The sequence below is a fragment of the Tripterygium wilfordii genome, chromosome 21 (assembly GCF_013401445.1).
Source record: "Tripterygium wilfordii isolate XIE 37 chromosome 21, ASM1340144v1, whole genome shotgun sequence".
NCBI classification, from domain to species: Eukaryota; Viridiplantae; Streptophyta; class Magnoliopsida; order Celastrales; family Celastraceae; genus Tripterygium; species Tripterygium wilfordii.
The window spans coordinates 17120733-17134940 of NC_052252.1; the positions used below are offsets into that span (position 1 = coordinate 17120733).

General features: G+C 35.5%; 1 protein-coding gene across 3 annotated transcripts; it reads right to left on the reverse strand.

The window, feature by feature from the left end:
* Window positions 1-1934: 1934 nt before the first annotated feature.
* Window positions 1935-11499, reverse strand: LOC119988698 (pleiotropic drug resistance protein 2-like). 3 transcript variants are annotated; one of them, XM_038833834.1, is made up of 20 exons: window positions 11050-11457; window positions 10808-10928; window positions 10372-10460; window positions 10206-10290; window positions 9539-9829; window positions 9364-9454; window positions 8326-9226; window positions 8033-8193; window positions 7564-7667; window positions 7312-7477; window positions 7096-7221; window positions 6643-6770; window positions 5812-6144; window positions 4623-4913; window positions 4433-4516; window positions 4237-4370; window positions 3932-4159; window positions 3327-3498; window positions 2769-3023; window positions 1935-2475 (listed from the first exon to the last, which is right to left on the reverse strand). In XM_038833834.1, the coding sequence occupies exons 1-20, from the start codon at window positions 11085-11087 to the stop codon at window positions 2206-2208; spliced, it is 4068 nt and encodes a 1355-aa protein (XP_038689762.1). In that variant the 5' UTR covers window positions 11088-11457; the 3' UTR covers window positions 1935-2205. The 3 variants fall into 3 exon arrangements, with proteins under 3 accessions (XP_038689762.1, XP_038689764.1, XP_038689763.1); XM_038833836.1 differs by having other exon boundaries at window positions 2206-2475; window positions 11375-11499; XM_038833835.1 differs by having other exon boundaries at window positions 2206-2475; window positions 11302-11453.
* Window positions 11500-14208: the final 2709 nt, after the last annotated feature.

A 14208-nucleotide genomic window follows, 5' to 3' on the forward strand; every position in this document is an offset into this window, starting at 1 on the left:
GGTCAATCCGTGGTTCACAATTTCACATATCGGGGAATTCGTTAAGTTTTTGTGGGGTCCACTAATTGGAAAAATATGGGATGGGGAGGGGAGGGGAGGGGAGGGGAGGGGAGGGGAGGGGAGGCTTCAATTCTGACTATAATTATGTTAAATCATGATTTTTTTTTTAAATGTTATATTAAAGTTTAAAAGTTAAAAATTAGTGTTTAGAGTTTAAGATTTAAGATTTAAAGTTTAAGGTTTTAGAGCTTAATTTTTACTGTTTAGTGTTTAGGATTTAGGGTTTAGAATTTAATATTTAAATTTTTTTTTTAAAATCTACTATATTCTAACATTATGAAAATAAAAATACTCAATCACATGTTTTATTTCATGATTTAATATAGTTTTGGGAGAGAATTGGAGTTGAAATTAGAGTTCGGAATTAGAGCCCCTATCCTGAAAATATGTTACCTTGAAGAAAAGCCAACAATTAAATTGTATTTTACTTATTGAAAATCAACAAAATGTCATTTATTCTGCAATAATGCTAGGTAGCTCATATAGTGGTAGTTCATGGGAGTTCAAGTCTCTTAAACTAAATTTTAAAACGTTTTAACTCTCTAAATACATGTTAGATTTTTTATTAAAAAATTGCATATTCAGAATCAGCGCATAAAACTCTTTCTAACAAGATCCATTGTAGATGAGTTTTATCGGGTAAATCTTAATTCCATTGTTTTTTTCAATGGATTTTCAAAATTAATGAATTCATAACTAAAACAATGAATTTTATATTGTACTTTAAAAAATAAATCTATATTAAAACAATAATTTGGACAATAAATTTTGAGATAAAAGAGTGGAATAAAGTTATTCCATTGATTAAATCAATGAAATAAACTTGTTGGGCTCCCATGAGTTACTAAAATGATGGACTACATGTTATTTTAGTTTATTCTGTCCATACACGTGGCTTGTAAGGGTATTTAGAGCAGGACCCGACTTGAATTTATTAAACAAAAATGTTAGGGATCCCAGTAAAAGGCATCTCAGTCATCCCCAATAGTGGATCTCGTCCCTTGATTGATATAAGTGTAAGGGTCCACAAAACCTGATGATTAAACCAGAGAGTGACACATCTATTATTGAGATAATTGTGATGTTTTTTATTGAGATCTCTATCACTTTTGGTTATTAAAAGGGAGAGATTAGGTGGAGGGCTTTAATCAATCCAGAAAAATCTGTTCTTTCTTTCTATTAAAAAAAGACTCTCGACTCTCGACTAAGACAAGTCAAAAAAAAAAACTTTGTTGGGTAGGTAGAACTTGTTAGAGGAGAAAAGAGGCCATCACTCCTCTCGAAGCATTAGAATTACTGAAATTTATCACACAAAATAAATATTATAAAATTTATTTTCCTTGAGCATATATGTGAAATTATAAATTTTGTTTTGACATTTAAGTTGACAAATGTGATTATATTATTGGTCCACGTAGATGAGTCGCCACATCAGTTTAATGGCGTTAAAGAAAAATGAAATTTGGTAAAGTTGATAACCTCAGAGAAAGTATATGCAGGTTCCCATATTAAACGTTGAGAGTTGGGGATGCTAAGCTATCATTCATTTTGTACTCTATTAACATACTTCTTCTTGGGTTTAGGGTGGAGTAAACCCCTGATCGCATGCAATTCAAGTATGATAAGAATCTCAGTTATCCCAACTGTTGAATTGTACGCATGAGATTTCATATGTATCATATGAGACATATAGAACCCACAAATTCACTTGGATTCTGTACGTCCAACTTAACAGTTGAGATAGTTGAAATGATAAGACAAAGTGATGGAAGACTTTGTAGCATAGAGGGACGAGCTGATAAAAAGCGCAAGAAGACAAGATTGCTGCTACAAAACAGAGGTTCTAGGAGGAAATGGTGGTGCTGGAAAAAGCGTTTGATGCTCAACTTGCTAAGCTTATGGGGAATGCACCACATCGCTCCAATGATATTTCCAGCGTTACGGGGTAGTAAGTTGGTATTTGTATATTTTGTATAGAAAATTGGGAGTCGAGATCAGCCAATTATTGACAACAATAATGAATGGCCATACAAAGAACTAAAGGCTTATGAATACATGATGGCTCCTCTATGTATCAGTGTATGAACTACTTCACAATAGCAACCGGGAAAAAAGAGAATGGTATTGATCAATCTATGCTTTTGTTTATCGCCTTTGGAAGTTGAGGAACTTGATTCCATAAGCAAAGCCTAAGAAGAAGACGAGAACAAAGCCAATGTGGGCAGCAACTACACTTCCGAGGAAGTCGTAGTTAAATCCTATGTGTGTCTCAAGATACTGCTTTACTGACATTGGATCTTCTCCAGGGACATCAATTAGGGAGAGTTTGTCACCAACCTGGGAGGTTACAAGCCCGTAGATTGTCCACGCCACGGGAGAACCCCAGTAGTACCACTTACACCATACCGGCATTTCCTGTCAATGCAAATGTTTAGGATGATATCAGTTCATCTACCAAAAAATACAAACAAAAAGAGGTCATGCTTTTGACGTCTATTAGACCCGAAAAACATGCCAATGATCCAAAAAAAAATCTACCTAACAAGGCTAAATTGCGGGTTTAGATGCCACTGTAAGCGCCAGGGCTTGACTCTCACAAGATGAATGTATAATGTAATAAAGAGATCAGAAAGAAGAGCTTTATGCTTTTGTTCAATATATTCATCACTGAATGACATGCTGTGTTCTTTTGATGTTTGTGTACGTACCGTCCTTGGAATAAGGAACCCGGAGAACACGCTCCAGAAGGTTATGAAGAAAGACATAACAATGGCAGCAATTTGTAGGCCTGGAGTGAGAGCTACAACCATCATCCCGTACAGTGTGAAGTAAACAAAGCTCGTTAATATGAAGAAGTAGAACCACAAGAACTTGTGCAGCTGCCAATGGAAGCCAATCGTCCAGAAAAGCAGTAGACTATACACAAAAGTTTGGAAAGCGACATAAATTACTTCTATGGCGACCTGCAAGACATAACTAGGACCAGTTATTTCTCTACAAATATATTACTCTTACAAACACTGTCCTTGTAATTTCCTGTAATTTGCATAGGAATACATGTGGCCCAGTGATAGACTTGTAGAGGAGCAACCTAGATGTCACAAGTTCAATTTATGAAAACAGTCTCGCCACATATTATATGAGGATAAGGTCTGCGTACATCCTGTATACCAGACCCCGCTCACTACGGGAACCTTGTGCAAGGGAATTGTTTACCATTTTTTATTTAGGAGTATCAAATTCTCATATTGACTTGACCCAGTTACCTGAGCAAATGCGTAAGGCAATGCTGAGTACATCCCTGCCGCTCTCTCTCGGTAGAAGACTGTTCTTTCAGTTGCGATGACAGACTGTACTGTCATAGTGTTGGTGGCTCCAAGGAAGATGACAGCAGCATAAGTAGCTCCCAGAAGATTCGTAACGTCTTGTTGCTTCTGTCTGTTTACAATAAAGTGATAATTCATAAAGATTCACCAATTGGCAACAAGAATTGGTTATCCTGGTTCTAGACATCAATAATGAGGAGCTAAAAAGAGATGGCACAATTTTCTAACAAGAAAAGAATAGAGAACTAAGAGTGCTTCTGGTGGTGAAAAAAATCAAAGAAATTAAATGTTCAGCTGGCACAAAGCCGATGACTCTTGATGAGAAGCAATTTATTTCATCCTTTCGACTTTGTCCTCAACAAGACACCATAAAAGCTTAACTTACAATTCTCTGAATTTCTTGTGTGCACCCACTTGTACTGTTATATTCTATAGCTATTTATGTATATTACATTACCATGCATGAACGAGGGTAAAATCATGACTTAATTAGTTAGGATTTTCAAATATCCAAATTATAGATGAACATTAAACTCAATACTTACATTTCGCCTCCTTTGTTCCAGAAAACTAATCCAAAGAAAATTCCGACAATGATTGTCAAGAAGAACCGAATTGTATTGTACCAGGGGTTCTTCCAATAGGACCAGTGCTGCTTCAAAAAGCAAGCTTTGAACTGAGTGAGGAAGTCTTGAGAATATTTGGCAGGGAAACAAAGGTCCTTGGATCCTGGTATTGGACTGCTTAGCTTTCTAATAAGTCTCCGGTTCCTCCTAATGAAATTAAGTGAAAAGACGAATAAGTTATGAGGTCAGAGCATAAAAAGTTGGTAGAGTCACGTTCCACTTACTGATACAGTTCAGAATTTGTATAAATTTTTGCAAAATCTACACCAAGTTGAGCCTCGGCAGTAGCAGAGCTAATTTCCAGCACCCAAGTAGCAGGGTTATAACCCTTGTTTATCTTGGGAACCCCAGCGACAGCCTACAAAAAGTATTTTAGTAGCCTGTAAGAAATTTAACAGCCACTTGACATACGAAACTTACTTCGAAGTATTTTATTAGCTTGTGAGAAAGGTGCCCCAGGGGTCCAGCATAAATGACTTTCCCTCCTCTCTTCATCAAAAACAGCTGTGATCAAAAGAAAACGAAGTAAACAAAATGCTTGATAGCTTTATGAAAATCTGAGATGCAAATTATTCCAAACACCAGTTATGATACTCTTGAATCAGAGTACCTCATCAAAAGCTTCGAAAATATCTATGCTTGGCTGGTGAATTGTGCAGACAACAGTACGTCCTGTATCTACGGTATTCCTCACAGTACGCATAACTATTGCAGCAGCTCTAGCATCAAGTCCTGATGTTGGCTCATCCATGAAGATAATGGATGGATTAGCAACCAGTTCAACGGCTATGGTAAGTCTCTTCCGCTGCTCAGTTGACAAACCATCTACTCCTGGAAGACCTACCAACGAATTCCGTAGTAGCTTGAGCTCTACTAATTCCATGACTTCTTCAACAAACATCTGTAGCCAAAAAAAAAAATTGCACATTGATCAATGATAGAGTAGCTGCGAACATCGTCAGGGAAGCAATTTATGGTTACAGACTAAACATAAACTTCTTGGTACAATTAAAATACATCTGTATAATTCACACACAAAGGGGAAAGTGAGGGTTGACAAAGCTGAAAAAGTTATTCGCATAACTTCTACTGAACATACAAGACTAATAATATTACAAATGTTGTGCTGAAACACAGTCACTTGCAAAATAAATAAAAAATGGGAAACTTATGCAGACAGATGGACATGGTTCGAAAATGTTATTAGATCCACCAGATAGAATCAATCATGGTCAGTACTATTCTAGAATGAGAGTTCAATTTTTTATGCACTACCAGCATATTACTTCAAACCTTTACAATAATAAACTTCTGATATTTCTATATTTACTGCAGCGACTTGGAGATCAATATGCAGCAGTTCACATAGGTTTCTTGTGTTGTAACCAGTATGTCCAAGAGGCTTTTTTACTCTGACCAACCAAGCTCCAATGAAAATTCAAGCGATTAAAGGTGATCAGATAAAGAAAGAGACAATAAAACAAACAGCAATGTTCACATATATTTTACGTTGTTCAACAATTTACCCACATGGAAAAAAGTGATATTTCACCTTCCTAAAACATGAATCATTTTTTGTATGCTTGTGGCAATGTCAAAACGTTATTTGTGCATTTACACTAGTTATATCCTAGACACTGGCCAGACACAAGTTAAACCACCCTAGTATGACCATGAGTATTTTTGAACAAACTTGATTGTCCAAATTCATCAGGTTGAATGAACCAGTAGCTCCATCACTAATAAAGCAGGCAGAATAATATAATGGAAGAAGAAAAATTTGTTGAAGAATGACATGCCTTCAGTGTTTCGCGCTTAATTTGCTTAGGAAGACGAAGCCAGGCGGAGTACACAAGGGATTCATAAACAGTAACATTAGGAGAGTGGATGTCATTCTGTTCACAGTAGCCGCTAACACGAGCAAATGTCGCTTGTTTCTTAGGGTAGCCAGAGATCCAGATGCTTCCTCTGATGTACCCATCAGTTTTTCTTCCAGCTAGCACGTCCATTAAAGTTGTCTTTCCAGCACCGCTTACCCCTACCAGTGCAGTCAAAATACCAGGCCTGAAAGCACCACTAACATCTCGCAACAATGGCAGGCGATCCTTTCCAATTCCTTGTCTCTTCATTTCCTGATAAAAGAAATCACATTTCTCAAGAAGCACAAGGGACATAAATTCAATATCTATAAGATTTTAGCTGATGGTTTATGGAAGCAATGCCGAGAAATACACATTGCTCATGAAGCATTTCACAAGGAGCATAGATTTCAACCTCTCTAAGATTTTAGCAGATGGTTAAGAAAGAACTGCCAACAAATACTATTTTGCAGCTCAACTTGAAGCATTCAAGTTTTCTTGGTAAGAAGAAAGATCGGTCAATTCCTTGAATAACTTAAGTTATTATTAATGTTTTTGCAAAATCTTCCAAAACAGAAGTATGACAAGCTATAAATGCCGTCTTAGATTTTAGCAAAGTGTGCATGGACACAATAAAGGAGGCAGATGGTGCATAATTTTAAGTTATAATGACTAGATTAAGTTTTGTATTGCATCGGTTTTAGCATGATTTCAATGTTTCTTGCTATATGGAACTGGAGGATAAAGAAAAACATCAAAGAAGGTACTTACAGCAGGCATGTCAACGTAGTAACTAACACGATTAAAAGAAATTGACAAGGGTTGGAAGGGCAACACCATTCCTCTTTTAGTGGGCGCATGCTTTACTGCAACAGTTGAACCATCTGTGTTCTTCACCACTGCCAGATCAATACATGAGTAGGTTAGTATAACATATGTCTAATGGTATAAAATATAAATAATACTCCATATATAGTATTATATCTTTCCCAAGAATATGAATGACAACTGCTGTATATTTTTTATGCGAAAAAGTTAAAATAAACAGTGCTTATAAACATGATGCAAATTCCCAGCAAAAATTCCATGAGAGCACGTTCAGAAAAGTCACTGCCAATCATGTAGAAGATTGATCAAAAGCAAGTATATTCAATAAACAATCCCAAGTTTACATAAACAATGATAATTGTTGCAATATCATAACTAGCCTGCAAAAAATGCAACCTTCAAAGAACGGGGCAGACATTGATATGTTTAATTCTCTTGCTCTTCTCCCATGCTGTTCACTCGAGGATGATTTCTTCTTTGCCCCATCCTCATTCCTAATAACAGATTTAGTTTCCCGTATAGCTGCATTTAGTTTACAAAAATGGTCAGAACTAGTATCTTGTTTGAATAACTAAAATGTAGGCTACAATTAAGATCAGACAGATAGCTTACGATTCAAAAAAGTCAGTGCAACAACAAAGAGGATGTTAAAAAGAAGGCTAAACCCAAAGAGCACCACAATGCAAATCCAATACCAACACTCTTCAACAAACATTCCTCTCATTTTCAGAAGTGCCTTTCCAACTGTCGGTTCAGGAATTCCAGGATCAGGATTAGGCTGCACAAATAAAACAAGAAGTTGTAAGATAACCAAATGAAGATGTTAGAGTAGAAGAATTATTAAATTTTGAATGAATTCACTACCTTTCTCCATCTCTCATCAAGAAATTCATTGATAGCTATGGCATTTTGTCCATACATCATAGGAGAAATATAATAGCCCCATTTCATGAATGATTCAATGTCATCTGAGATGAAGTACAGTAATAAGTTTGTTTAAAAACTGATAATCCAATCAAGTCAAAGAGCAGTGTTGGCAGGTAACTTATATTGGTGTATAAATGTCACAATCCAAGCAAGCATTTAACCCCAAAAGAATAAGTCAAACTATCTTGGGCTTAACAACAAAAGGATTACTTAGAGTTGCAATTAGGGTTCCTTCAAATTATTTAAATAGCCCATTTTTCTCAATACATGAAGTATAAGGACACAGCACATCCGACCCTTCAACAGTCAGAAATGCTATCACATTTGAGTCATTCAGAAACAGTATAGAAGTAGTTTGCTTCACCAATCAATGAACTGAAATAGCACAAAAGCATATACCAGTTACCTTTAGCAACAATGAATCCACTGAGTACAAGAACCAGGAGCAATGTTAGGGTACCAAGTGTGCTTGCCATGACTTGTGTCCGCCCAACCGCAGCGATGAAACGGAAGAGAGAGAGAGCCATCTGATGCACACCGAACAATGCCAAAAATTGTCTGAAAAACCTGAACATTTTCAATACTATCTAATGAGGTAAACCACAAGAGGATGGCTAATAGATTTCATATTAGTAGGATAAAGTTCTATATACTTGAATGATATTCATTGTCAAGAAGAATGGAAGTGCTTTCACATACCTGCTAGCAGCAGGAGCAAACCCAATAGTGTGGTAAGTGAGGATGATCCATATCCCAGACTCCAACAAGGAGACGGGGATTCTTAGTAGCCAAATCGGCAATGCAAATGCCCATGCCGGATAGAACAGTAAATCCCTTTGTTTGAAAAATACAGGAAGTGCAAACATAGTCAAAGTAAGCTCTGCCATCCCATTAAACATAACATTACTTAGGCCGAAGAAGAGTGCACCGTAATATTTTCCTCCATCTTTTATTGTGTCATGATTCATTTCTGTTCTATAGAACACTGTCATGGCAACCAATGACATGATGGTAATCTGAGTCATCTTGAATATATAAATAAAAGAATTACGCTTCATTAATAACCACTCTCTCGCAAAGCATACTTCGAGGATTTCCCATCTTGAAATCCCATATTTTTGTTTCACCAATGCATCAGCATGACATCGTGATTTATCATAACAAAAACTCAACTCTTCATTAAGTTTTTGACCAATGTGAAACGAATTAAAATGATCTACAAACTCAGGCACAGAGACATATCGGTAAGGACTATTCTCTCTGCACCAGTACTGCTCTTGATCATTTTTTGAAGTTACCTCTTGCAGGAAATCTGCAACTCCTTTCCTTTCAGGACATTTGAAGCCAACAATTTCAAAAAACTCTAGTACATTCTCACGTGGACCTTGGTACACAATTTGACCTTCTGAAAGCAAGATTATGTCATCAAAAAGATCATAGGTTTCTGGGGCAGGTTGCAAAAGGGATATTATCATGGTGGCATTCATGATATGAACCATTTGCTTCATAAATCGAACAATCTGGAAAGTTGTGGAACTATCAAGACCAGACGATATTTTGTCCATGAACAGAGCTTTGGCTGGTCCAACCAACATTTCTCCTGCATTTAGTTTTAAAGACTTCTTTCAGATTTATTCATATACAATAAAAAACAAAGCAAAAAATACAGGCATTTACTCATGAGAAATGATTCCCACTTTTACAATATTCTAGTCTTTTTGTAAATAAACTTTTCACCTGTGGTAACACGCTTCTTCTGGCCACCGGATATGCCCCTTCTCATTTCATTACCCACGATTATATCAGCACAGTTGTCCAAATCAAGAATCTGCTAGGTGATGTTAATAACCACCTTAGTAAACATGGGCTATAACCTACAATGTTATACCAATTACAAATAGAAGCAACGAACCTTGAGAACATAATCCGTAACTAGACTGCTTTCTTGTCCTGCCATTGCTGTACCCTTCATAAATGATTCTTTCTCAGGGTCTGGATTGCTTCCCGCTCTTTTTTCTCGACGCAACATCTCTACCAAAAAGTCGTATCTAATCCCAACTCCTAAGCAAAGTCCCGAGAAATCCAATGTCTCTCTTACAGTCATCTCACCATGGTGAAGGTCATGCTCACTTATATAAGCACATGTTCTTTGTGGGATGAACTCATGCAATTCATGACCGCAATAAGTAATTTTTCCTGATATCTGTATTAGAAGTTTAAGATGACAGAGTCCACCGATTTATTAAGCTATTAACCATTTTAATGGAATGCATAAAGAGGAAAGGATTGGAAACCAAAAGTTAGGAAACATTCTTTGTTAAGAGACTGCAGAAATTAAAAAAAATGAAGAAAAAATGAATAAAAGTCATGTGCTTCCATTAAACCTGTTACAAATGATTTGAAGGAACAATTTCAGTTATCATGTACAACTTCAGTCTAAGTACAACAACAGATCCAAAGAATTTGATACCTGACGCCTTTTGGCAGTATGATTGGGTGAAATCATAAAATCCACCAAATTATGATAGCTTCGAGACAAATTTAACAATTTTTATAAGCCAGGGAGAGTGATTACTGACCTTTAGATTCTTGTCTGTCTTCCCAGCAAGGGATTGCAGCAACGTAGTTATTCCTGATCCAGGAGGTCCTAGGAGAAGTGTCATCCTGAGGAAAAGTGATAGGATCAAAAAATGGTAATCCTAAAAAAACACGGTCAAAATTTTAAGATTGGCTGGTGTAGCTTACCTTGAGGGTTTTACTATTCCACTCACATTGTGGAGTATCTTGACATCCCCTCTTTTGGATGGTAAAATTTTAAGCGATTCGAGTAGTGCCTAGTCACATCAAATATGATAAGCATCAAAGTTTATCATTACCAGTAGAAAAGCACCGCAGAAATTGATTCTACATCAACATCAACTATTTATCTTAAATGCACAGTGCCTACTAGACACTGTAAAAGAAATTAAGGATCTGAAACTTTATTTCTTTATCCAACCAAGGTCTAGTAGCAATAAAATTCAACCTCCAATCCCAAAACCCTAAAATTCAAAACTATCATGATACTTTTTTACTTATGCAAACTGTTTCGACTCTTCGTAATTCAAATTCAAGAACAGCTAATGTTAAGACTGGAGGAATTTCTAATCAGAGGAGATCCTAATATGAAGAAACAAACTACCTCGAATTTATTGATGGTAAAACTTGACAAAGTTGGAAGTGCCCTGGCTCCACCATATGCTTCTCCTTCAACCGATAACTGCTCAAATCGAACTTCAATCGTCGGATTCTCGATTCCTGCCCTGTTTAACAGAAGAAATCAAGCATATTTAGAAATCATTAACAAATCCATAGGATAAGAACAAATCCCCAAATTGTGGATGCAAGTCACATGACTTCTATGGAGAAAGAGAAGAGGAAGTCCTCTGCTCTGTTGTTTCAGAGAGTGAAGATGGTAACATAAAATCACAAAAGCAAACGTCTTCCACCGTAAGATTGAGGCTATCATTCTAGACATGATAATCAAGCTCTTGTCTGAACAATCCATGTCGGACTCGGACAAAGGTTCAACCTTTGGCACCCATGATCAAAAACCAGGGAACCACCCACACAGTACATAAACCCATGTCACTTAGAACTGACATTTGACATAACTTGCGAAATTCTATTGTCTACCTAAAAATCCAGCATCTTTGAGGGAGTTTCAAGACTAATTTAGACCATTAGGCCAACAAGCTGGATACTTTACTGGAGCAAGGAGCTTTTATAGATGTTAACAACATGAAACGTCTCGTTTATGAAAGTGCAGTAAGGCCAAAGGGCATGGATGATTGGCAAAAAAAATTCTCTCTTTTTCAGTTATGATGAAGAATCTGTGTTTTTTTTCCCCCATAAATTTTTTTACTGTTAATAATTTTAAGTATTTTTTATTAAATTCAACAATCAAACCTATTTTCGAGATTACGCATAGAAAATAAACATATCAAAACTCTATATAAAGGGTTTTTGGGCTAATAAATGAGTCGAGCCGAGCCGAACATAATCAAATTAGGACTGGTTTTAAAATTAAATTAAATAGTTAAAATTTCAAAAAATTTGATTCAAATTTAAGAAAGAACAGTAGTAATCTTACATGTTAATCCTTTCTTGAACCTTGTTGATGAACTTATCTTTATCATCCTCAACTCCTCCAAGTATAGTCTTCACAAGATGATCCTTGTCTTGCTTACCAACATTGGTAACATCAACCACCTTATAACCTATTGTTTCATCCTGCTTCAGAATCCCCCTTTGCACCCCATCAAAGGTATGCAACCACTCCATGGCAGCCTTCTTCAGCTCCTCCTCGTCTTCCTCCTTCAAACTCCTCTGAAATATTATATCACCTTCACTATTCCTATTACTACCCAATCCATCTCCAGCCTTTGAAGGCCAAACTCTCTTGCTTCTCTCTTTTTGGTTCGACGTATGGTCATCTCTTCTGACTACATCTTCGTCCGTCATAATACTCTTCTTTGTTCAATAATATTGCCTTAATTTATTCCATTTCTTCAGGGAATTCACGGAAACAGTCTCTCAGCAATACATGGATAATGATAAGCAATAGCTCTTGAGGAGGAGGATTATAGTGTGTGTTTGTTTTTTTCTTGTCTCTTGTTAATATATTCAAAAGGTAACGTTGTTTTTGAGATATTAAAGACAACCCAATTGAATTATGCCCAACAAAAGTATGATAAAATTGGAATTATTTATTTGATTGTGCCATATTTTAGCATAACTAGACGTTGCCGCCAAAGCTATATATACTTGCAATTAGGTCAAGAGGACAAAAAATTTATTCTTTTGATCCTACTATTGAGATGAGTACAAGTGAACGAGGACAACAACAGTGTTGGTCATGACTAGGGTGATATATTATTTATTAAATTAAAATCATATTATTGCATAATTATCATACAATTAATTTGATTGGCCGACCAAATTCTAGGGAAAATGATGTGCAAGAAGAATTTAATATTTTTCTCTCTATGCTTTAGTTTTTGGAAGCTTTATAAATTATTTTTGAAAATTAAATTTGAAGTATGACGGGAAATATGAATAACATGTATGAAGCTAGAAAATGCACATTTTTAAACATGGGTTTATTGGAAATTATATACTTTTAATTAATTGAGGACAGCTAGCTATAAACAAAAGTTAAAACATTTACAAGGGAATTGTACATAGTGGTGACAACTAATAAAATTGTATTTAAAATAACCTTACAATGCTACTAGCCTAATACTTAATATATATATGTATACAACAATATAATTTTTCATTGAGCAATTTATAGCCTTCCATGGTAGCTATAATCTCTATTTTCTAGTAAATTCAAAGTTCAAACCTTTTCATTTCAAAGGAAATCTTCTATTTACTATTTTTTTTTATAGTTTTTCATTGTCCGTTGTTTTGACTCCTCAATTCACGTTACACGCGGGATATCTATTGTTTTAAAATTCTCATCCCACAAAGAAAATATTTCACTCATATTCTTTTTGAAAAATAATTAATTTCTTATTTTTGGCCAAAACTAACTTTCTTTTATGAAAATGGATTTGATAAATGTTTTCTTCACTTATTGTTTTTCTTCTAACAAATAATGAAAAATCATGATTTTTCCTAAAGCATGACTCTTTTTTTTCTTCTTGAAACGAACAAACACAGCCTTAGTTGTTGCAACATAGGAGCGAAGCGAAGGAGGAGAAGCTTTGCCCATGTGAAGCCCAGCCCATTACTTTAAGTTCATATTCATGACGAAGCCCAGTCATATTACTCTTTATGTGGGCCTAAACATGTAGCCCGGCTGGTTGATGATCATCTAAACCCAAAAGCTTAACCATATGGGTTCTAAGTCTAACTTCCAATTCCATTTATAATTTTATATGATATCACATATGTATAGATCAACAGAAACTATTTTTTTTGGATAAATCATAAATTATTACCATAGACTATAAACACATTTTTGGATATGTGTTTTTATCAACTTGATAAGTTACTTCAATACGTATCCAAAAAAGATATTGAGAGTTGCAAAGAACATAAAAATATAATTTTTCGATATGTGTTTTTATCAACTCGATAAATTTGTTTAATACGTATCCAAAAAATATATCGAGGGTCACAAAGAACACAAAAAATAAATAAAAATTAGCTTAAAAATTTATATATTGATTATAGGCACACAACTCATTTGCACTCCATATGTTTTTGGAAAAAAATAAAAAACAAAATTGTCTTTGTGCAAAAAAATAAATTTATTTGTTTAAAAGTTATTTAAAATTCTTAATCCATGACACATTGGTTAATTATATTTAGAGCATCATATTACAATTCTATTATTAGCAAATAAAAATCGCCAGCCGCGAGCGACTCATGATGAATCATTCTTCAAGGTTCTCTTTCCCTCTCTCTCCCTCTTCCTCTCTCTCTCTCTGGCATCGTACTTTCTCTTCTTCAATCTTCGAATTCAATATGTTCTGGAGGTCAGCGAAGTTAGAACTTCTCCGCAAATTTGCTGCAATTCGGTTCAAGCCGAAG

What these genes read in the sequence shown, in the direction of transcription:
- LOC119988698 (XM_038833834.1), bottom strand. Translation starts at nt 11,087, where the DNA reads ATGTTACCATCTTCACTCTCTGAAACAACAGAGCAGAG. An exon ending in TCTGAAACAACAGAGCAGAG is followed by an intron (nt 10,929 to 11,049) that starts GACTTCCTCTTC and finishes TCTGTTAAACAG; the next exon opens with GGCAGGAATCGAGAATCCGA. An exon ending in ACAAATTCTGAACTGTATCA is followed by an intron (nt 4,160 to 4,236) that starts GTAAGTGGAACG and finishes TAATTTCATTAG; the next exon opens with GAGGAACCGGAGACTTATTA.